At 48.6% G+C, this 21651-nt stretch overlaps 4 protein-coding genes across 4 annotated transcripts; 2 read left to right on the top strand and 2 right to left on the bottom strand.

The window, feature by feature from the left end:
- Positions 1-1426: 1426 nt before the first annotated feature.
- F4817DRAFT_321484 (uncharacterized protein) lies at positions 1427-2606 on the bottom strand (the record flags this gene model as incomplete). Its single annotated transcript, XM_049301292.1, has 3 exons — positions 1427-2001; positions 2127-2337; positions 2421-2606. 3 exons carry the CDS (start codon positions 2604-2606, stop codon positions 1427-1429), a joined length of 972 nt encoding a protein of 323 aa, XP_049153508.1.
- A 2827-nt stretch (positions 2607-5433) lies between these two features.
- Positions 5434-7150, top strand: F4817DRAFT_362793 (uncharacterized protein; the record flags this gene model as incomplete). Its single annotated transcript, XM_049306571.1, has 6 exons — positions 5434-5804; positions 5847-5884; positions 5921-6286; positions 6355-6386; positions 6436-6971; positions 7003-7150. The coding sequence occupies 6 exons, from the start codon at positions 5434-5436 to the stop codon at positions 7148-7150; spliced, it is 1491 nt and encodes a 496-aa protein (XP_049153507.1).
- A 120-nt stretch (positions 7151-7270) lies between these two features.
- On the top strand, positions 7271-10199 carry F4817DRAFT_354825 (FYVE-domain-containing protein). Its single transcript, XM_049305572.1, has 3 exons — positions 7271-8667; positions 8729-9110; positions 9161-10199. The coding sequence occupies exons 1-3, from the start codon at positions 7892-7894 to the stop codon at positions 9770-9772; spliced, it is 1770 nt and encodes a 589-aa protein (XP_049153506.1). The 5' UTR covers positions 7271-7891; the 3' UTR covers positions 9773-10199.
- A 4379-nt stretch (positions 10200-14578) lies between these two features.
- On the bottom strand, positions 14579-15705 carry F4817DRAFT_31106 (uncharacterized protein). The gene is made up of 2 exons (XM_049299943.1): positions 15002-15705; positions 14579-14947 (listed from the first exon to the last, which is right to left on the bottom strand). The coding sequence occupies exons 1-2, from the start codon at positions 15280-15282 to the stop codon at positions 14782-14784; spliced, it is 447 nt and encodes a 148-aa protein (XP_049153505.1). The 5' UTR covers positions 15283-15705; the 3' UTR covers positions 14579-14781.
- Between the last annotated feature and the right edge of the window lie 5946 nt (positions 15706-21651).

Raw genomic sequence — 21651 nt, 5'->3', positions numbered from 1 at the left:
AGCTAATAACCCGGCTGTACGGATGAGCACCTTTCAACCACGAACTTTTATACAGTATACCATTCCATAGCGGCCCCCACACAACCCGTCAGGGTTGCCATGCCGACCATCACGTATTGTGACAGGCTTCATTTCCACTCTCTAACAGCTATTGGGGATCAACGCATGTTCACCGCTTCTAATTCGCCACACCTCGATGGCCGTATCACCGCCACCTCGTCAACCTTTTCCCCCTTCAAAAGCTATCCTAGTCCCGAGTTCTGACAGCGAGAGACGGCGGAGAATTTAGAATTAGGATCACGATATTAAACACCGGTAGAGCTGGATATTTACAATATGAAATTAGGATTCGGATACGTCGACCGTGGGGTATAGGCTTGGAAAAGGCCGGAAGATTCTAGAGGTCGGATCGTGGGAGTGTCCGGTCTACCCGAGGAGTAAGTGTTAGAGGGGCCTGTACGACCTATATACATGCCTTTAAAGCTCTAGAGCTCTTCGATTACCTCCACAAGCTTGTGGAACGTCTCTCGAACAATTCAATGAGGACCAATAGCCCAAGAAAGTGACTGGGGTATCCGATGTAGATATGGCGCAGTAAGCCTACTCGATGATTAACCAAATACCTAATCGAATCCCGAGGACTTGTATTGCATAGAAAAAAGACCAGTCATTTTATTCTGCAGCTACCACTAAGCATCGATCGTTGTGTGAAAGGAATGCCTTCGGGGTTAGCCATGCCGAAAATCGTCATATTGCATTGAGAATCAATACGGAAACGGCGCCACATCTACATGTGACTACGTATAATGGCACGGTGGTTGTGTGACCATGGATGCGGTTCTACTCCCTAGTTATTGAAGACTACCTTGTACGAGACCTGGGAGATGGCTCATTGATGAGATGTTGTATGAGAGTGCTATACAAGCTACTCGAGATAATCCATCTCTAGCACGTATATGAGATACTACGAGCCTAATAAGTCATTTCGGATTCAATCTTCTATGTTCATTCGGGAAGGATGGGTAAAAACACTGAAGATTCTAGATGTATGGATACATTAGCCCGGATAGCCAGCCCCAATCATTAACTGAATTTTACCAGAATCCGGGATTGCTCTCCTGGCATCGTAGTTTAATTCAGAATCTAGAAAATCAATATGAAGATAACCCAAGGAGGTAGGTAATATGTAGGCAGCATTGACCCTGATAAGCTTCAAGTTTAGGCTGTGTTAGGTATCCAATCACAGTCATGTTATCACATCCAGAAACTTAATTAGGAAACATGGGCATATTCTTATTCGCATCTAGGATGAATATAACGACATCCGCTGTCAGTTATTGGCAATGGTCAACAATAAGTCAACGCTAGTGCATGTGGTTCTTTAAGCGCCACTTGACAGTCCCAGATAACGAATTGCCCCCTTAAGTCAAGTGAAAGTCATGATTATCTCATCGCCGTCCATCCTCGCGAACACGAGAGTAGGGAAGATGCTGGGCGCACGGTCTGCAAACCAATCCCACCAGGAGCCTCCGTCGGGGTGCATCAAGCGCTCATTCTCGAAGTCCTCAAACTGGTCTTCGCCAATCAGGTCGGAAAACCAGGCAGCGGTATGGATCCAGGCACGCAGGGCCTCCCCAGCATACGTTCTCCAGGCAACCGACGTATCAAAGGGAATCGCTCTATACTGCTTCCACATATTATCGATTGTCCCAGGAAGCACCAGAGAAGTGCCATCGACGTGGTCGATGAGAGGGTCGAACTGGTCGAGAGCGGGCGCAACAATTCTGCTCGACCCAAAGAGTTGAGAGATGGCCATCTCGCTCCAAATGTTGGACGCTGTAGTCCACTCCACGGAGATGAAGATGTTCTCCAGTCGACTCGGGTCATCGGAAACAAAGAGCTCCTCGAATGTCTCGGAAAGTCGGTCGAAAAGTTGGCCGGAGCTGCAGTTTTCAACCAAGGGCATGATGAGATTCTGAACGGAGGAGGTCAGTTCTCCCACTACAACAGTGATTGTTAGCGGCTACCAGCACTTAAAAGTCCGTAATGATAAAAGGGTATTATGATTACGGCAGTTGACGAAATATCATGGAATTAAATCGGATCTGAGGAGGCGGTAAACTTACAGTTAAACTTGACCGAGTCCCAGTAGACGAAGTCAGTATCGGGGCGAAACCAGGTGATGCTACCATCTCCGAGCTCGAATACACCACCTTTCTCGAATGCAACACTTCTCGACATGCGGCAGACGTGGGCCAGCGCCGGGACAGGTCGGCAGATGGAAAGGCGGCTGTCCAGGGCGACGTAACGAGCTCCGTTCTCTTCATCCATCGCAAGCTAAGAAAGTACCAGGTCATATTAGCGGTTTAATGTAAACGGAAAGGTAAAGGGGCTCTAGAGAGACAACAAAGTTCGCTTACCTTCCAAATCATACGACGGATATACGGGGGCAAGGAGTTGAACTTGGGAAAGCTCGAAGGCGCGGTGGCAGTCTTGGGCTTCAGGTCCGTGTGGATTTGTAGATCGATGTCCGTCTGCTGACCAAGATCTATATGGTCATCAAGGCTCATGACCTCATCGAGCTCGTCCTGAAGGTCGACCCTCATCTTCAGTGTTGGGGACAAGAGGATGATGCTGCGAAGGAAAAGTAAATGAGATCTTGCCAAAGGGCACAAGACTCGAGGGAATGATGCGCTTAGGTTGGGACCTTGCAGCTGTGAGCCTGATATAGTTGAAGAGAGGAAAATATTAATAGAAGTCACTGGGAAGGTGCCTTATTTATTCCCACCTGGTGGCTTCAGGTATTAGGAAACTATTTCAACTTAGTTTTGAAAAATTCGCTTTGCCATGGTAATCAGTGATCTGTTGGCATATGAGTGGCTGAGTCTAGACAGGCGACTGGCAAGTTTAGCAGCTTAGGAAGGGATAACCTGAGCAGTGTACTACACTAAACAAGACCTACTTATATATTCGACTGTATGCCAGTCGAAAAAAGTATATATGTTCGACTGTATGCCAGTCGAAAACAGTATACTTATTTGAAGCTATGACACAAAGTCCAGTCATGCAATGTGACGAGGCAGCCAGTTTGACATTCTAAAACTAATGAACCAGGAAGGAACATCGTGATGTATTGTCCAATAAATGAACTTGATTTCTAAAAGAACTCTGTCTGTACCTTGATCAAAGAGGGAGATGGTCATCTCAACTCCAGATTTTCCGGGGTTCCGTCTTGGTGAATCAACGGCAGATTTCAACCTTTACAAGCGTCCTTTCATCCCTAGATGTACACGTTAGTATAATACGTACTCATTAGCGAATTGACGCTCAGAATATTGCTAATTATTACGGTACAGAGCTTAAGCCCTTGGTGCGGCAGTACTGCCGTTTGGTCGTAGGTTTGCATAACGTGGACAGGAATTAGCCAAGCGGGTTAGAAACAGAACTACTTATTACTGGTCTTAATATCCACACAGCGTTAAAGAGCGTTTGAGTCGTAAACCATCTTCCGCGGCCTATGCTAGTCGCCGCACTAGTTGCATAGTGGTTTATTGTTCGGTGTGTATTATGATAAAAAGGGGGTGGATAAAGGGTCTCTGTAAGGCTAAGGGGTTATCGATATCTATATCTCACGTTGCATGCAAACAAAGATTTAGCCTGAACTGCAGTATACATGTTGGCTTAAATAGTAGGGAGCAAACCACCTACACGCGATCATCTTCGAGAGTAGTAAAGCTAAAAAGGTGTAACCGAGACCTGTTTTCCTGATGTGTAATGGGGGAATGCGCAGCAAGTAACATAGGCAGAACCCTGTAGATAGGGGTGAAAACTAAGGAAAATCCGTATCATACAAGTACAGTTTTAATTGCAGTTTTATCCGTATTAGGTACCTTAGGTACTTATACTAATCATGGACAAACACGACTTTAACTTGGAATATTAAAATTAGCTGTCGAGTTGTGAATAAGGCTAGTGAGCTGAGAGCACACTCCAACCATAGTAACTCAAGCTATATTGCGGTAAGAAATATATTCTAAAGCTTCTATTACTGACTGAGTCACTGTCTGAGTGATAAGTCAAAGGATATTGAGCTCCAATAGGAAGTTATCATAAGTACCTATACACCTAATAATAAAGTGAACGAGACTCGTTCCTAGAGTTGTAAGTTCTAAGAATTCCCTGTGTGATTCGCCATCTTTAGAATCGAATTAGTTTAAACTAGGAACCTAGGTACCTGAGAAGAACCTTTAATATATCCGTATCCTCCACCTGGCCGTTGGTTTCCATAAGTTGCATATTGGAATTGGATGGACTTTACTTTCATGTACATGTAGGCATGGCGTGTAAGCGGGGAAGTTACCTTTGATGTCGAAATATCACAAACAGTCCGATTTGTAGAATAGGGGGGCCTCCTTTACATATTCAACGCTATGATTGGTCCGTACGCCAAGGCAATGAGTCAGACAAGTAAATTATCATGACGACGCGTATTATAGGACTGTGCAATCCATCTAAGGTTTTAAGGATTTGAATGTTGACGATTTACCGGATGACGAAAGAGCACAGACGTACAGACAAGTCCGAGCCGTTGGCGATGAGGGTTTAGGCCTCCGGGCACTACTCGGCCCACACGGAGATTATAATTTAGTTTACGACCGTACAACTCACCGAGTATCGAATATAGCTAAAAAGAAACACGACAAGAGTTGGTAAAGAGTATTCTTCATTGCTCGACGTTCTCGATAGAGTGTCTATATACGATTAAGGGTATGTTTCTCGTTCCGTATCGAGGTAGTTCGTGTGTAGGGTGGTTGATTGATACATCATTTCATATGTACCTAGGCATCTGCATGGGCTTCGGCTATCCGGCTGACGTGCAGGTCGAACCCAACTAGAACATTTTAGAGGCGGATATAGAAAGCTTGGTTTTTAGTAGGATAGCTAAAAAGGCTTGATACGTCCCGTTCTCGCTTATTAGGCTGTCGGGTTGGTACTGACCTCGTTTTGACTTGGCTTTTCTGAGGGGAAACTGGGGGGACAGGGTTCAAAACTAGCAGGGTCTAGAATCCTACCTCGTGTTATATCTGTTCCATTCTGTAGCCTTAATCCTTAATGGTCCAATTACAAACCCCGATCCGTTCAATTTAGATTTAAACGTCGCCGAGAACTCAGCCCCAAGAGATCTAACTATGCTTAGCCGTTGGGCTACCAGAAGATTTTAGTAGTCCAGGGGTTAAGAACGTTGTAAGAGGTTGATCTCTTCTAAATTATGTAGCCTAGGTAGGAGGTATGTTCTTTCCATTCTATATTCCTACTCTCGTAATGCGTGTTAAATGATTTTCCTTAACGTACGGTTGGATAGTGGGATGCCATCAGTATAACGTGCGTGGTCTTGTCTCATGTAGCGACTTACGCTTTTGTTCTGCGGCAGCAATGCAGAACCATGATCAGGATGCACTTTTTGACGAAAATAAATACCATTTTCCGCCCAATACGCTGACATCCAAGCAGTCCCAGCCGTGGCTTGAGGTAGCCCTAGTACGAGACGAGCAAGGCACTCCGGGATTGCAGCCTATATCATACGATGAATACAAGTACGCCGACGTTGCTGCTCCGGGAGGAATGCGAGATGGGACGGCGCCATTTAGAACACAAGGAACAGCACACGCCGACGAAATTACCTCGCAAGGGTTACAAGCCATCCCTACGATCGTAACAGAACGATACTTGGCGCAATCGCAATCGCAACCGCAACCGCAGTTTCAACGGCCTGACCCAAACGCGAGTCACCACTACAGGCAATCGTTCTAGACCTTGCCATCATCACACGTTCCAGGGGTTTCCAGCGAAAACCTGATGCATGGTCCTCAACTAGCCTCGTCGAGTGCTGAACGCTAATATCTCAATCCTTATGCCGCAGCCGGCGCGGGTTCGTCATGGGTAAAGGATGAGCGTCGAATTTTGGGTAATGGTAAAGAGGTGAGGGTAAAGCGTTGGATATTATGGGCTATAGGTGGTGCCGTAGTGTTGCTACTTGGGATCGGCGCGACTTTAGGCGGTATTATAGGAAGCCAGGCACATTGGAGCGTCAGTTACGACGGAACGGGCTCGAATATAACTTCCAACGGTACATCATCCAGTCCTCCGAAGTCGACGCCAACACAATCTATCAAAGTCGGTTCCAGGTTAGCTGTGACCGGGTATAGGACCGATGCGGATTACGGAATTCGTCTTTTCTTCCAAGACGAAGATGATCAAATACGATTTACAGATAAGGAGCACGCCAGTGCCAATTGGACCAGACAACGGTTTTGGACACACTATTATATCAACCAATGGAAAATGGATCGATAGCCGCGGGGTCTTATTTGTTTGCCGACCCGGTGGTAAGTTTTATACCCAAGTATGGCCATGTACACATTGCTGATCGAGTAGCCAAATCTCGAGTTTTTCTATGAGGATAAAGATGGTATAATTCGGGGCCAGAACTTCAATTTCGAGTTTGGGAACGGAAAATTTCCTCCCAAAGGTGACCCCGGAAGTATCAATACGTATCCTCTACAGACGGCTGGAAAAGCTCAAATACCATGTTACTTTCCTTATATTGCTTCTCAAGACGCCAACAACGCTATACGATGGACTACATTGCTAGGACAGAATACTAGTGACCTCTCGGCCCCGTGGTGGGTTAATGATACGAATTGGAACATTAAAGCATCTAAAGGGGGTGGCATGGTTGTGCTTCCAGTCGCACAGACGTATCAAAACGCCGGAGGCATAATCTACCGAAGTAATGAGGGTATGCTATCACTCAAAATCCGTGATGGATTAGAGTCTTCTAATGACGGGGTGGCTTGGAGGAAAGGGGCTCTGTCGAAGAAGATGCCAGCCGACACCTCTATCGGCGCCTTTTCCGTTGGACGACCTTGCGACAACAATAATCAAGTTAATACGTATATACTATACAAGTTGTATGGCAAGACGACGATACAGGTTGGAAAGGACCTCAAACTTACGACCTGGAAATATAGGCATATCCAGAGAACAGGATATGAACCGGTGCTTTTTCCAAGTCGGCGGCGGGGTGGTTAAAGAAGTATGGTTTAACGGCACCAACTGGGTTTCAGTGGGAATCGTGCCGATTACGTAGAAGCGTACCTACCTCCTATATACAATAGGAGTTAAGAAGATAACCATTATCTGAGAGCCTGAATATAAAACAGACGCTAATGTAGTAGCTCTCTTTTAAGTTTGCCATGGTTTATGTTTGGGACTTGCAAGTACATGTACCTACCTAAAGTACTAACACCGATTGCCCCGCCGCGGCACTCCCCTCCCCAAGCACGCGATAGAACCCCGAGTTAGCCGATAAGATAAGAAGATGTATCAGCACATCAGCAGCCATATCGAAATTGCTTGGCAACTGCGCTGCTCTAGCGGCAACATCCCTCGTGCCTCTTCCTACCGAAACTAGGGAATCGCGTGTCGTCGGTTCCGCTTTACCACGGGGAGGTTTACATATTCCATTTACTCTACTTCCCTATTCCAACCTCCATCTTTTGTACATGTACTCCGAAGGCTCAAGCGCCTTTGTATCCCTGTAAGTTCATTAGGAGGAAAGTCCGTGACCATCAGAGGGTTAAAGGCTAGGACCTCAGCCCCTCAACTCGCTCCTCGAGATGACATTCTCAAGACTATCGCTAACTTTCCCTCTTCGCAGTTCTTCAGCAATCCTTATTTGCCACGGAGGGTTTCGTCACTATAACCAGTAGCTAACGATAACCAAGCTCGATTAATCAACATCTCCCAGAGACTCTAAGCATATTTTCGCGCTTCTATGATTTCCCCGTCCATCTCCCTCTATGCGGCTTGAGCGAGTCTGGGTCACAGGATGTCTGCTAGTAGTGATCCGCCCGGTGCGCCCCGCCTGTCCGAAAGGGATGCTCTCGAGATAAGCGACGCCGGCTTAGGGAGCTCGCATGCTCGGAACGAGACCCGAGCTAACCCTGTCTGTCCATACAGCACCTCTAGATTCTTCGACCAAGAATGTTCTCGCTATCACGACTGTCCAGCACACACGATTGAGAGGAGTCCCGTGGGGGATGATGATGGGAATGTGACAATTGGGATGCGCGGCCGCGAGTCCAGTCAGGCTAATGCGACAACACAACAAGCCGGTGGTACGTTAGGACACGATGCGGATTCAAATAGCTTGAGCACGGAATCGAATACGGCAAATGGTTCAATTCCTAGGCAGGAGATAGGTTCCAATTCTCAATCGTCGGAAACCGACGTCGGCGTCAATACAATCGCTTCCGATGATACACAAGAGGGGAGGCTCACTCTCAGGGAAGTCTTAGACCAGACGACCGAATCGTTTGGTGGATTATCTATTGGGAACTCGGCACCACCTCAATCTAGGACCGATGCAAGATCCCCGATAGTTAGACGTACGAATCAGAACGAAACTGCACCACCATTGGTAGTTTCAAACGAGACCCAGAGGCCCCCCTCGCGCTTAAATCCGATAGCACCAGAATTTACTCCACGGCCGGACAGGTCTCCGCAGGATATCACCCTTCCGAGATGGCAGCCAGATAGCGAAGTGACCTTGTGTCCAATATGTCGCACGCAGTTCAGCTTTTTTGTTAGGAAACATCATTGCCGGTAAGTTTTATTCTGGGCGTATATGACAAAGCCGGCCGAGGAGACTAATAAAAGAGGGAAGAAAATGTGGAAGAGTAGTATGTAACGCGTGCTCCCCACATAGGATTACCATACCACATCAATATATCGTACGGCCGCCCGGTGAAAGGACGTTTCAGCGATATCCCTTCCTCGGGGACGAAGGTAGTATCGCCGATTTTACCGCGCTCGGAGGTGGTGAACAGGTCCGGCTCTGCAACCCCTGCGTCCCGGACCCGAATACTACACCACCTCAAACCCAGCACTCGACAAGCCAATTCTCGCCGAGGTCGACGCATCATCGATCCCAGAGTAGTTCTAGCGGCAACTACAATGGGGACAGCAATCTCAGCCGCCCCCAACCGTACTTGGTCTTACCGAATTCACCTCATGATGCCTACCCTAGGAGTCGAAGTATCACGATGGTTCGTTTTCCCCGTTGCCACTTACAAGTAACTTACTAATACCACCATAGAATTCTGGTCCGGGCCCCTCGAGGCCTGTAAGCGGACCTTACTTCCCGCCTCAAAACAGAATTATGACCGGAACCCCGCCGACGTACTACTCACGCCCACAACAGGCGCACCCGAGATATCGCCGTACTTCGCTCCTGGGCCATCACGTATCTGGTAGTCCTTTCGTCGATGTAGCCAGTGGTTCCTCGTCCACATCCTCGACAGCGATGACTAATCGCCCATTACCACCCGCGCCGCAGATCCCGGAAGAGGACGAGTGCCCCATATGCCACCGCGAGCTACCCTCGAGAGAGCTTCCCAACTTTGAGGATCTACGAGAGTCGCACATCGAATCATGTATCATAGCGCATAGTTCGTATAACCCAAGTTCTGGCGCATCCGGCAGGTCGAGCCAGGCTACTCGCAGAACCGGCATGTTTCCGTACCTAGCCACAGAGAAGGACTGCGTAGACTCTGCGGAATGTACCATCTGCCTCGAAGAGTATGAGGTCGGCGTCGCTATGGCGCGTTTGGAGTGTCTGTGCCGCTTCCACCAAGCTTGCATCAGCGCGTGGTTTGTCGATCACCCTGGGCGATGCCCTGTTCATCAGCACGACAGTCTCGGTTACTGATCAAATACTTTCCTGATATGCTTAGCTACTTGCACGTCTCTACGACTCACCTCCAGCATAGAGTTCACATAGTCTTGCCTCGTTGTAGTAGTATCAATTCCAAATTCCGCAGGAGGGCTTTACCTAGGTATGAGTTTGGCAAGGGGACGGGCGTTTGTAGCACTGCTCTACACTCTTTATAATCTGCATTTCTCTAATGGCTAGCGGAAGGGTTCGTCTTTTCCCCTAGATATATATGGCTCCTACGTCGCTGCACAAGTACGGAGTCTGGCGCAGGGGCTAGCGTTTGGATAGACTTATACCATTTTGCCTTACCTTTCTAAGCTGATAATGGGACATTCGTTCTCTGGGTTGCATAGTGCTCGGTAACGCGGTAAGATGAGTAACGGAATTCCTTGTAGCCCACTGCCAATCATAGCAAGTAACTAGCCTCTATATGTCGTACCATTATGATTTAACTATGCTGCTGCCCTTCGCCATCTAGTTTAGGTCGACAGGGACTAAGCCATCAGCTACGCTTACAGGGATCGTGTTAGCCTCGTCAACCTTGGCTTTTCACCGAGTTTAGTAGTAGTATGTAGCAGCATGCGGTTTGGGCCCCCACATTGGCCTGTTTGGTTTAGTGTTGGCGCCGGCGATCGAGATTTCCCCATCCTGCTTCATCTTTTCCCCCACACGCACGCATGCTGCTTATTAGCGTCTTGGGGTCTTGGGTACCCTAAGGGACCTGTCATAAAACGTTTACACGCTAGGCTACGCATGCCTCGTCCTCGCTGCTTAACCGTTTCGACTATTTCTCGGGAATGACGTATGTCGCGCGTATGTCGTACGCGCTAGGCCACTGGGAACCCCTACCCTGTCGTTCCCCCCTTTCTTCCCCGTGCCGAGGTGAGCTATCATCTATCGGTTCCTGGGTGGCGACGGGGAATTGGCTGAGCGGCAGGTTAGGTAGCTGCATGCGTCTGCGACTAAATCGACGCGTACCTGACGTCGTCTTACGGCTGGGATGGTGTAATATTGTGCTACCCCCTTGTCACCGAGGACGCGGATAAATGCCGCTGTCGAGTCTGCATATACATGCGTGCGTACGTGCGTACGTGCGTACTTGTATGCTCGTAGACGGATTTGAGGGGAGTAGTCCAATAGGAGGATAAAGGAGCGACTAATCGGATTGCTTAGCCGTTAATATATACAGATGCTGCAGGCCGGGGATGTACCGGCCGGTCGTGCGGACCCGGGTCATCGAACTCCGGTAGTCACGGGTCCCGGGTTCGGCATACGTCGCTTATATTCAGGTCCTCTCCTGAGCCTCTTACTTGGATAACATATGCTCGCCTGCAGAAGGATGTCAAAAGGATGGCGCACCTACCAGCATAATTGTGCGCCAGTTATTTTGACGCATCTCTAGCCTAGTAGCTTGATCCAAGGTGGCAAAATACTACTCTAGAGCGTTCACGTAAACTCGAAGCCAAGATGTTGAATCTTCGATATTAACTCAGCAATACATCCATACATAACATTCCTTTTCTTGCAATATCAACTGCGACTTTGCCTTCAAGTGGCAAAGGCCAGCAACAAGTTGATAATGGGATGCATAAGTTACCTGTTACTTTATTAATATATTTTGTCCGGTGCGTAGGTAGTGTATGTTGCTGATTAATGCTAGGTAATTTATTAGACGACCTTTCAACCACACCATCAGCTTACCACGTCAGGTTACCAATATAGACCATATATTACTTGGTGTATCGTAACTATATGCCCTATTACATAGAGCAGGCGTCAACAGCACTAGATTCGTAATATTGTATAGTTTTAACAAATTCGTAAGAGTACCGCGACCGTATATTTCACTACAACCTTAGAACAATGTGACGAGCTCTTGGCTCTTAATCATCGAGACATCCTAAACATGGTCAACTAACGGGATAGTTAAATTGTCGCCGGTTTCAATATGATATTAACGAAGCTCGCTGAATGATAATTTGGCAAATAAAGAAGTGCAGCTTATGGCTTGATCATGGTAAGATTATAATAAAAAGTCATCTATGAAAATGAGCGTAGCCCCTCTTCTAGGCTTGTCAGAACTACGTAGGATTTCCAATGATTGTGCTTATCATGCTCATATACCCCCCTTTAAGATACCTCAAAGAGGAATACTTCCCGAATTTCCATGCATGAGGCTCTTGTGATTCGCCCCGATATGGACACCATATCGGGCCTTGGAAGTTACCCGGACACGCGTGAACGCAGCTTATAGGCATGTATGTCTTGCTTATCGTCCCTTTATGGATACTCATCGACTAGTGCTACAACCTCGGAGCCCAACCCGCCTCTAACCAGTGGCTACCTGCTGTCCAGCTTCTGCGAGTCGAAATGCAGTACATAAGGAACAGTTTCAGGCGAGGTAACCAACTTAGTTTACTTATTAGGCAGGTACCTGATTAGACAGGTCGATGTTGTCGAATAGAGGTTTATGTCAAAGGAATAGCCAAGCCAAAGGATCGCGAAGGGCGACAAATGAGCGAGAGGAACCAGCTTATATTGTCGCATCGACCAATGGCTAGATGGACCGTTACATGTTATCGTCCAACAACGAATGGCGGAACTCGGCGTCCCTTCGCTTCAATACAGTACTTCGAGATAACTGAGCGAAGCGGAAGCGGTGAAAAATACCATTTGTTTCTTTTTCTCCGTCTTTCCAGCCATACGTACGTCCATCCCACGTGCCGCTGCGATATGCCGCAGGCGAAAAAAGGAAAAGAACTTGCAAGGATCAGTTAGGATGACAGGCACCCTCCCCCCACTGAGAACCGGTGAGGCTTCATCCAAGAACATAGAATCTCCTGTCCAACATACCACAATGGCGTAGGTCGATACGATACGAGGAAAAGGAGAACAAAGCGTTAGGTCGGCAAAGTAGCTACCGTTCGCTTGATATAATATACTTCTTTATAGTTCATGCGTACTGTGCGCAGGCAGAGGACAAGAAAGGGGGACATGTACCTACATAAGCAAACATACATCCACGCTAACCCCTTGCCTCTCATTCGTCCCTACGAGGTAAATGCCTGTCAAATAAGGACAAATAGCGCCAATTGCGTCAGTACCCAACAAAGGACAATGACTAACAGCCACGCCCTACACACATGGCAAATTCACGAAACGGCTCAGATGACGGATAGGTTTAGATTGCGAAAAGCTCATGGGATTTCTGAAAAAGCGATAGAAGAGCCGAAGGACCCTGGTCTGGAAGTCAACTGGACATGCCAAATGCTACCCGTCCATTCCTCCCCGAAGACAAAAAAAAAAAAAGGCCACGTCTGTTTCCCGTCCCAAAAGCCCTCGTAGACTAACCGAAGCCCTCCGTGGGGGTGAGATATCTTTCTATAGGCCCCAGCGTACGAGAGCGAGAGAAGGAGGGAGACGGGACCAAGCGGGCGCGTCGGGGAGCAGCAGAGGGGTTGTGATGATCATCTTTCGCTTGGGCGTGCTTCGAGTGTGGTTACACAGATAAGCGTTCCTCGGGCTTCGACTCGCTCGGCCGTTGGGTCTGATGGGAATCTGGATTTTCCCATGAGATTAAATCCATGGTCCAGAGCTTTCCGATTTCTTCGCTGCTGCCCATCTCCAATAACCTAGCCTCGTGTAAATATCCATGCATATAACACGCCAGAAAAATAATAATAGTAATGAATGAATGATTGAATCCGGCGAACGTCGCAACGCCGACTTTGCCGCCCGCTCTTTAGGTAGGATTCTCGAAATTTCTCGGCCGGTACAAAAGTCCCCGGGGCTGGATAAGAATGTTCGCCCGAAGCAGGTAGATCTCCGTCTGTACCCCTATTTCGACCGGCCGACGGCACCACTAACTCCCACGGTTCTGTTTACACCGCATGTAAAAATACCCATACGGCAACCCTATCTTCCATGCAAACCCAGCCGTCCCGCGTCGCCATGGGAATCACAGCATCTGCATTATTGAACCACCCAATGCGAATACCATGTCGTAGGACTTCCCCTCGGTTGCACCCGTAGCAACGTCTATGCCTCCGCCAATCATGTCGTGTCCAGCGTGGCGCGTTATCAATATCCATGATCGATAAAATACATATCGTATTGTTGAGAGAGGTAAGTGCCAGTAGCCAAGCTGGAAGCTGGAAGATTGATTCCCGTCTCCCGACTAGAATTGACGCCTCACTTAACGGTACGTTCCGATGACTCGTGGCTGTCGTCGATGGTAGATACAACGCAGAGAGGACTGCGAAACATCCTAACTATGTTAGCTTCTCAGCACCACGAACCAGGTATCGGACAGATGAGCAGGCATGCTCAGTTCCGGAGCAAGCGAAGACGTGAGGGCATACTAACTGCCAGGCTATAACATACTATTCGTCACCAGCGAGAAATCCTGAACAGCAGTCGAATGAACGGGTAGGCTCTATTCGCGAATCATTGTGCTCGAACCAAGCTATGTCCCAATGACGAGCAACGCCTACGTACATGTTGCCAACGAGGTCAATCGCCTCCGGTTGACTGCCGAAATCAAATCGTTATTGCAAACGCCGTTTGTGATGCCAAATTCCGTTCAACCCACCCCCTAATCCAATGGTAGTCCTGATGCTGATGTAAGTCATGAAACGGCAGTGGTATATAAACTCTTTTTCAACACCGGATTCCCTGTCTTGGTATAAAAATCACAGTACGACTCGTCACCCCCAAATACGTAGTACTGTTAAAACACTCAGAATCGAAGTCTCCCGTATTAGCCGGGCGGACCATCCCGCTGAGAAGAACTACTAAAATCCAGAAGCGACGAGCGGCCACCGAGCGAATCTGGTTAGTAAATGTATAGTATAATCCGGCAAGTCCGGTGAGTTCGAATCTCGGCGCCAGTAGCGATCTAAAGTCGCCAAATCGGTATGGGTATCATAGGCGCCGCTGTCGCAACACGGCGGCCGTTGTTTGTCCAACCTCCCTCCTCTCCATTGCAACCTCACGGCAACGGCCTACTTCCTGCCTCGGTTGGTAGATGTGATTTTGCTCGTACTCATTAGATCGCCAATGTATTTCTGCAAAAACTTGTTATGGCTGTCAAGCTTGTCGTGTTCTTCCTTGACCGCCTCTATTCGGTTGAAGATCATCAAGAGAGAATCCTGCAGCGCCCTCGCATGCCTGTAATCCGTCAGCCTTAACCTCGCCAGTCTCGTCGGATCAAATTAGACTTACTTATGAAGCTCTTCCCGAGCCTCGCGTCCCATAACCTCGATATCCTCGCTCGTTCTTCGCGGGCTCATCGCCCTGACATCGTCCGGCTCGAGCTCTGGCTCTAGCGGGCCAACTTGAGAGGAATCTCGAGGAACTATGAGAGTGCCGCTGCTCTTGCGGTTAGGCAAGCGCGGTCGAATAGGGACGGGACTGTGAATCCCTTGGGTTTCTGCAGAAGATGAAGACGAGGAATCCGATCGCTCGGGGGGATTAGGTTTCGTATTTGCGGGATCACTACTCATCGTGAACGCGTTGTGTGTATAATCCTACTACCGGTCCAGACCGTCGGAGGGTTTGCGGAAATGAAGTATTAAGTTGGCGAAAGCGAACGACGTGATGCTCGCGGTATTGGAATGGATTAAGGGTTGGTAAGATGCTGTGAAGGTTTACGCCCGTATCCTCCCGTCACCCAAGCTTCCGAGAGATCGCCACCATTCAGTACAGACAATAGGTACCGCGATGTCCGGACGGGTAGAATAAATACGTAGGTATGTCCGTGTGCGACGGGCCTGAGGCGCAGGTAACGAGAGAAAGGTGCGCAAGAGGCTGTCTTAGCTAATTCCTGCAAGAAGGATACATTGGCTCTTTTTCTATAATTTCTTCGTGCGAGGGTGTGGGTTGTATAAGTCGGTCAGGATACGGTAGTGGAAAAGAGAAAGGGTGGGCTCTTTGGGTAATAAGGGAGGAGAAGCAGGAAGAGTTCGAATGGGCCTGGTCTTGCGAATCGGGGACGAGCGGGGGGGACCAATTCGACATAGGGTTGAAGTGATCGCCAGACTAAAGCTCAGGACTTGGACGGGGGTGCCGCAGGTGTTTTGGGGGGTGGCAGGGTGAGCGTGGTTGGGTTTTGCGCTGGCCGAGTATGGGAGAGTTTGTGTGGTCAGTCAGCTCGTGGGTCGTTTGTCGATCGGTACAAAATTGTTCAAAGGACGGCAGAACGACAGAAGGACGTTTTTGTTTTGGTCTCTGATGTGACAAGAGAATTACGGCACGGCACAGGGACGTGGGCGAGTGACATAGTCACAGTAAAGCTAGCACGGTATTAGCCGAGTACCTAGGTAGGTACCTATCCACTTTGCTTGTTTGCCATGTACCTGCCTGCCTTACCAAGGCGTAACGTAAGTACATACGTACACCTGCTTTTGTACCTGTTCTGCTGCTCCAGTGCTGCTTCCCTGCTGCTGCTCTCTCCGACATCTCCATACGTCCATACATGCCCGTGGTCCATGCCTTCCACGGCTGTCTTCCATGTCTCGTACCTACGTACATGTACCTACGTGGATGTATCTAATGCGTTCTTAATGCATCCATACAATGGATCTATAGCCTCTTTTGACGAGACTGTAATGTATGATGAAGGAGGCTATTGACATTGAGGACATCTATGCCATCGTAGGCAACCGAATCTCGGCGGGAGGGAACGTGGAATCAAAATCATGGGCAGATAGGATGTGACTGCCTGAGCCTCAAGGTTCTTTGCTATTCTATCGTATCCGTCCAGTGGATGCACTCGATGCTTTGTAATGCAAAGCACTTGTTATCTAGTCTCCTTCCAACATTTCCGATATTATTGCTGAGGCCCTCGAAAATTCTGATAGATTCTATTTATGCTCAAGAGAGACCCAGACTGAAACATGACAGCGGTTGTCGGAGGACAAGCTGTATCTGAACTCCTCGTTACTAATAGTGCCGAGTTACATACTGCTATCTAAAATAAAGGGTTCCTGTAGGGAGAACCACTAAATGGCGCCCATATAAAGAATATCCTAGTCGCGCGGATCGTCGTCGGCTTGTGCGACTCCAACAGACCGCTCATGATTGGGAGTCTTCGATAAGAAGTGGCCCTTGGAATGGGGAACGAACAGGCGTGGCGAACAGGCGTGGTAACGAGGAATGGGATTGCTACTGGATTCCTCTCGGGCTTGGCTAGAGGCAATTCAGCCAATGACCGCGCTCAGATTCGTGGGCCGGCAAGAGAAGTTGATGGAGCACAGCAATCTTAGACCGTTCCTAAGGGGTTCCTGTGATGAGCAACTGATCTTAAAAGCCTGCTTCACGAATACGTTTTAAGTAAGTGATAAGCAAAAAGGCTCCGTTTAACGGCCCATCATGATGCTTACGAGATTTTCACAATCTGGCGGTCGGAGCAGAGCCCGAACTTCTTCGTACCTATCATGCTCACTTGATAAACTTCACCGCGGGTTGGTCACATACCTCACGACGAACACGTCTCTCAGATCATCGCACCGAGACGAGAGAGCGAACTGTTCAAGACGTCCTCATGCACGTCTAAGAAAGAGGCATTTTAGATGAAGATAGCAACCCGAGTCGGAGGGCCGGCAGGGAATATGACTGGCCTATCATAACCCTTGGCGCAGATTAAAGTTGTTCTTCCGCTTCTGCAGGGCGCCAATTTCAGAGGATATGAGAAGGACCCCTAAAAAAATGGTGACCTCCTTCGGATTTTACAGGATGCAGGTTAGGCAAAATAGTAAATGCCATCCGCCAAAACCCCATGAGGTGGCGGGAATACCACTGGGAACTGCGTCGTCGCTAAATCACCCAATTCGGATCAATGAAACAAGATGTTCCATTTCGCACTCCTTCCTCATATGATTAACTTGGAAAAATGATTAGAATGATCAGACAGGGCGAAAGAAGAATATTCGAGACGACGCAGAGATGGCGTAATCGGAACGTCCTCGGGTCTTTTCTCTTTTCTGGGCGGTTCAACGGCCTTCGGGCTAGGGCAGGTCCCCGGAAGATGACGATTTTGTAGACGGGAGCAGACAAGGCAGATATATATGGGGCATCAGAGCTGAGAGGCAGAAGCGCAGAGCTGGGCTGCCCTTGTACAGTCGAAGACACAGTACGGCCAATTCAGCAACAAGTACTTCGTACACCCATCTATCAGTACCCTAGGTACGAAGTACAGCATTTCCAAATCGGATGCGGGGCCTTTCCACGCCCTGGCGTGAGCCTTGAGGTGAGAGGTACGTGGTGATGTCATTTATAAGCAATGCACGTGTGTGGTACTATCACGGTTAACTCGTTGCCGCTTCAGCATTCCGCAATACATAGAGGCGACGAGGCGACGAAGCTGACAAGGCGACGCCATCTTGCTACGACTTCAAAACAGCTCGAGCTCGCTGGAGCCTGGGATTATCATAGCAGAACGACGATCCAAATGTTAAGATCTACCCAAAATATCCCCCATGCACGAAGCCCTCGTCTGATTAGGTATTCAAACAGATTAACGAGACGTTTTCTGCATGCCTTACCCACCGTCGAATCATTGCCTTCATAGGAAGGTATACTAGCAAATCCTCATTTGAGCCAGACTATTCACGGCAAGTTTGTTACCAGTTCCTATTGCCCGTCATCCTCTCTGTTCGATCTAAGTCGATTTAAGGGCAATGTTTTCAGTTATATCGACACTATTCATGTGGCTGCTTGCCATATCTATCGCGGTGACGACATGCGTACCAATCTTCGTAAGAGGCTCACTGATCCTCACCGGGGCCTGCATACGTACCTACCTAAGTACCTAGGAATCCTATTCATTCCCCGCGATGAAGCCCTCATGGCTTCTCATACATATGTATCAGCCACCCGCGCCAGGCCGAGCGCACTTCTGAGACCCCTTAATATCAAGCTTCTTCAGAGCAGAGCCTTTCCCCCAGATCTTCCACGGAACCTCTACTAGGTTCTTAATGCTTCGTCATATTTCTAAATCCTTTTGCGATCTCCTGCTGCTTGCCGCTGCTTGTGCGTATGTCGTGGAACGGTAATGACATCACCCTTACCAACTCCCCTTTTCTGAGAGGGCTGTAGTTACCATTTCCCCTCATCAAACGTTCCAATGTCATCCAGTCAAGCCTTGGTCGAAACTAATGTGAGATCCCTTATTATAAGGTACGTATAATAAATATATGTATACTTGCATACGCATTTTCCCTCGTTGTTAACGTATGACGGGACAAATGACGATGGTGCTGTGTAATAATGCTATACCTGATTAATCTATACCTGATTAATAAGTATTCTACCACCTAATTGCAACCCGCCTATGCGTTGGTTATGTATTAGGTACTGTGACTAAAAGGTAACGCCCGCTTTTCTTCCGGTATCCAAAAATTCGAAGGGCCGAATCCTGCACGTCTCACGTACTTCGACAACGGCTATCAATTTCTTCCACATATGCCAGTCCCACCCAGATATTATATATTGTGGCCCTGTGTTATCCATCAACACGTAACACGGCTGCCCAAGTCTCACCCGGCTTCTTACTAACGAACTATCTAATGTCAATAGGGTAGAGCACTTGCTCCATATAGCGACCTACAACACGCAAGCGCCTCCACTTCAAACTTTTGTCAGAAGCGTGTATCCCACACTGCATCACGGACGCTGGAATATCTTCATCGAAACAGGGGGGGGAAAGATGCACTTCACCGACAAGAAGCGTCCTCGAAGTGCCGATCCTCTCTGCTCCCGCGATGCTTGTCCGACTCGTCTGGCCAATCACGCATCATAGACGCAAACATCGTCTCCTCCAAGCCTAGTACCAGAGATCGTCGGTCGTTGGGGCCAAGTCTCTGTCGCCGGAGCATTCTCGCCTCTTAGTTTATCGCACCCCCCAAAAAGGTATATCACGAGGGGCCTCGTTAGGTCCGCGGCCTGCCACGTGCAGCACCAGCCGTCGCCTCTCATCCGCTCCCATAGTCCGCTCATATGTACTGCCATAGCGAGCGGGGCTTGTTGTGTGGTAAGGCGCATTGGCACACTCTTCTACGGACAAACCTACATACCTTGCCAGCCTGCTAGTTTGCCTGCTTATCAGATGGCGGCGGCCTAGTCCAGATACCCTCGGTGTTATCGAGGCTTAGCTGGCGATCATGCTATAGCTATGCCGGTAGCTAGGTTTGCGCCTCTCCCTTGAGATCGTCAATGGGTCGCGGGCTATCGTCACGAGGTTATTAGGCATTACGAGATGGTAGAGGCGATCTCCAGCTATACCAGTAGCTGGAACTCGGGTCAACATAATTTGTAGCTAGCTGGGGTCGGAACGCCAACACCATCTCAATCCAATCGGTTGCGGGAGGTAAGAACCCTCGTGCTCGGGTAGCGTGGTGATCACTGGTATTTACCACACGTACGTAGCCTTGGGTCCTTCTAGCTTAGCTTCGAGAAGCAGCATTTCGTCAGAGCCTCGTCCTCATTTTGGTTCATATTTAACTACCTAGGTAGCCAACCTGCCACGAGCTTATCATGCATAACGCGGTAAGAATCCTCCCTACATACGATCAAGAAAGGTTGACAAGTGGCCGGGCGGTGATCTATCATGGACCTCTTCCCCTTGGGAAACCAGCGCGTCGTGATCAACAAGGCGGCATTCGCCCTGATCAGCAATGCGAGCTCGCGCAACTGGAGAATAGAAAAGCGCGGGACTCGCTGCGTTTTACTACGCTAGCCTGCCTAACAGATCGTGCATATAGTAGCCGCGGAATACCCAACGGAGCAGGTTGGGCTTGAAGCAGGACTCCACCGGGTCTCTGGTACCCTCCTTCACGTGCTAGTGCACGAAGCCGTCTCATATACGCACGTAGATTTCTAGAAGCAGAAGGGTGTGTACATCAAACCCGAATCGGTTAGGAAATTTAACTAGATTTATACGGAAGTATACATGCGTTTACACAAATCGGTAAAGCTCGTTTGGAATCTCGTCTCCGTGAAAATGGATGGCGGATCCAGCGGGAGCTTCGCTCAAGTTCCGAACCCTAGACGCAGCCAATGAAATGGAAGATGACAAGAATATAGCAACATCCAAATATACGAAGTTCCGTCCTTGGACGCTATTGGCGCCACGCATTTTCCCCGTAAATTGGAGACGCTAGTTTATACTTCATACAATGCGTCTTCACCGTCGCTGTCGCCGACACGCTCGGGTCTCTGCTTAGGTTGCTTCGGTAATATGAGCTATGAGGAGTAATGCCTGAACTCTCATTAGAGTTCGAAGCCGCGGGCTGGCTGGCACACTACGCCCATGATCTATGACGGCATAGAAAATATCCTCTTTTGTACGTCACGACCTTACCTACGTATGGTTCGTCATGTTCAAACTTGGGTGCCTAGGCAGTCGTTGGATTTTGCCTCAGATCTGCACCTCTACATGATCAAGTCTTAGACCGGTAGAATTGCGAAAATAAATTGGTTATAATCTAAAGGCGGATAGCTGCACCAATCTGCATCGACACGATAGCTTCAAGCCAATGGGCAAATTTAGCAAGTAGGAAGTATTTATCTTGGGAGGCTGCGGGCGTGGAGATGATTCCACCTGGGGAAGAGGAGGATATGAGCCGTGATCGCGCAGATCAGCGAGATGCAACGGCGCCAGTATAACAAGACACGGCATTGTCAAGGGAAAGTTTGTCGTACCAGGAGATCCACTCAAACATCTAAAGCTGTCCGAGCTCTTCAGGGAGGCCGGAGAATACCCCGTGGCATGTCGCTATAGCTCAGAACCAGGCAGGTGTTTCTAAACGTACCGAGCTACTAGCAAATTCTGGCATTGCGAGCAGGACCGTATTGCCCAACCGCGAGGTTTTGCT

The sequence above is a fragment of the Daldinia loculata genome, assembly GCF_022478755.1.
Source record: "Daldinia loculata strain CBS 113971 unplaced genomic scaffold F4817scaffold_119, whole genome shotgun sequence".
Taxonomy (NCBI): domain Eukaryota; kingdom Fungi; phylum Ascomycota; class Sordariomycetes; order Xylariales; family Hypoxylaceae; genus Daldinia; species Daldinia loculata.
This window is presented reverse-complemented; position numbering and strand designations above follow the sequence as displayed.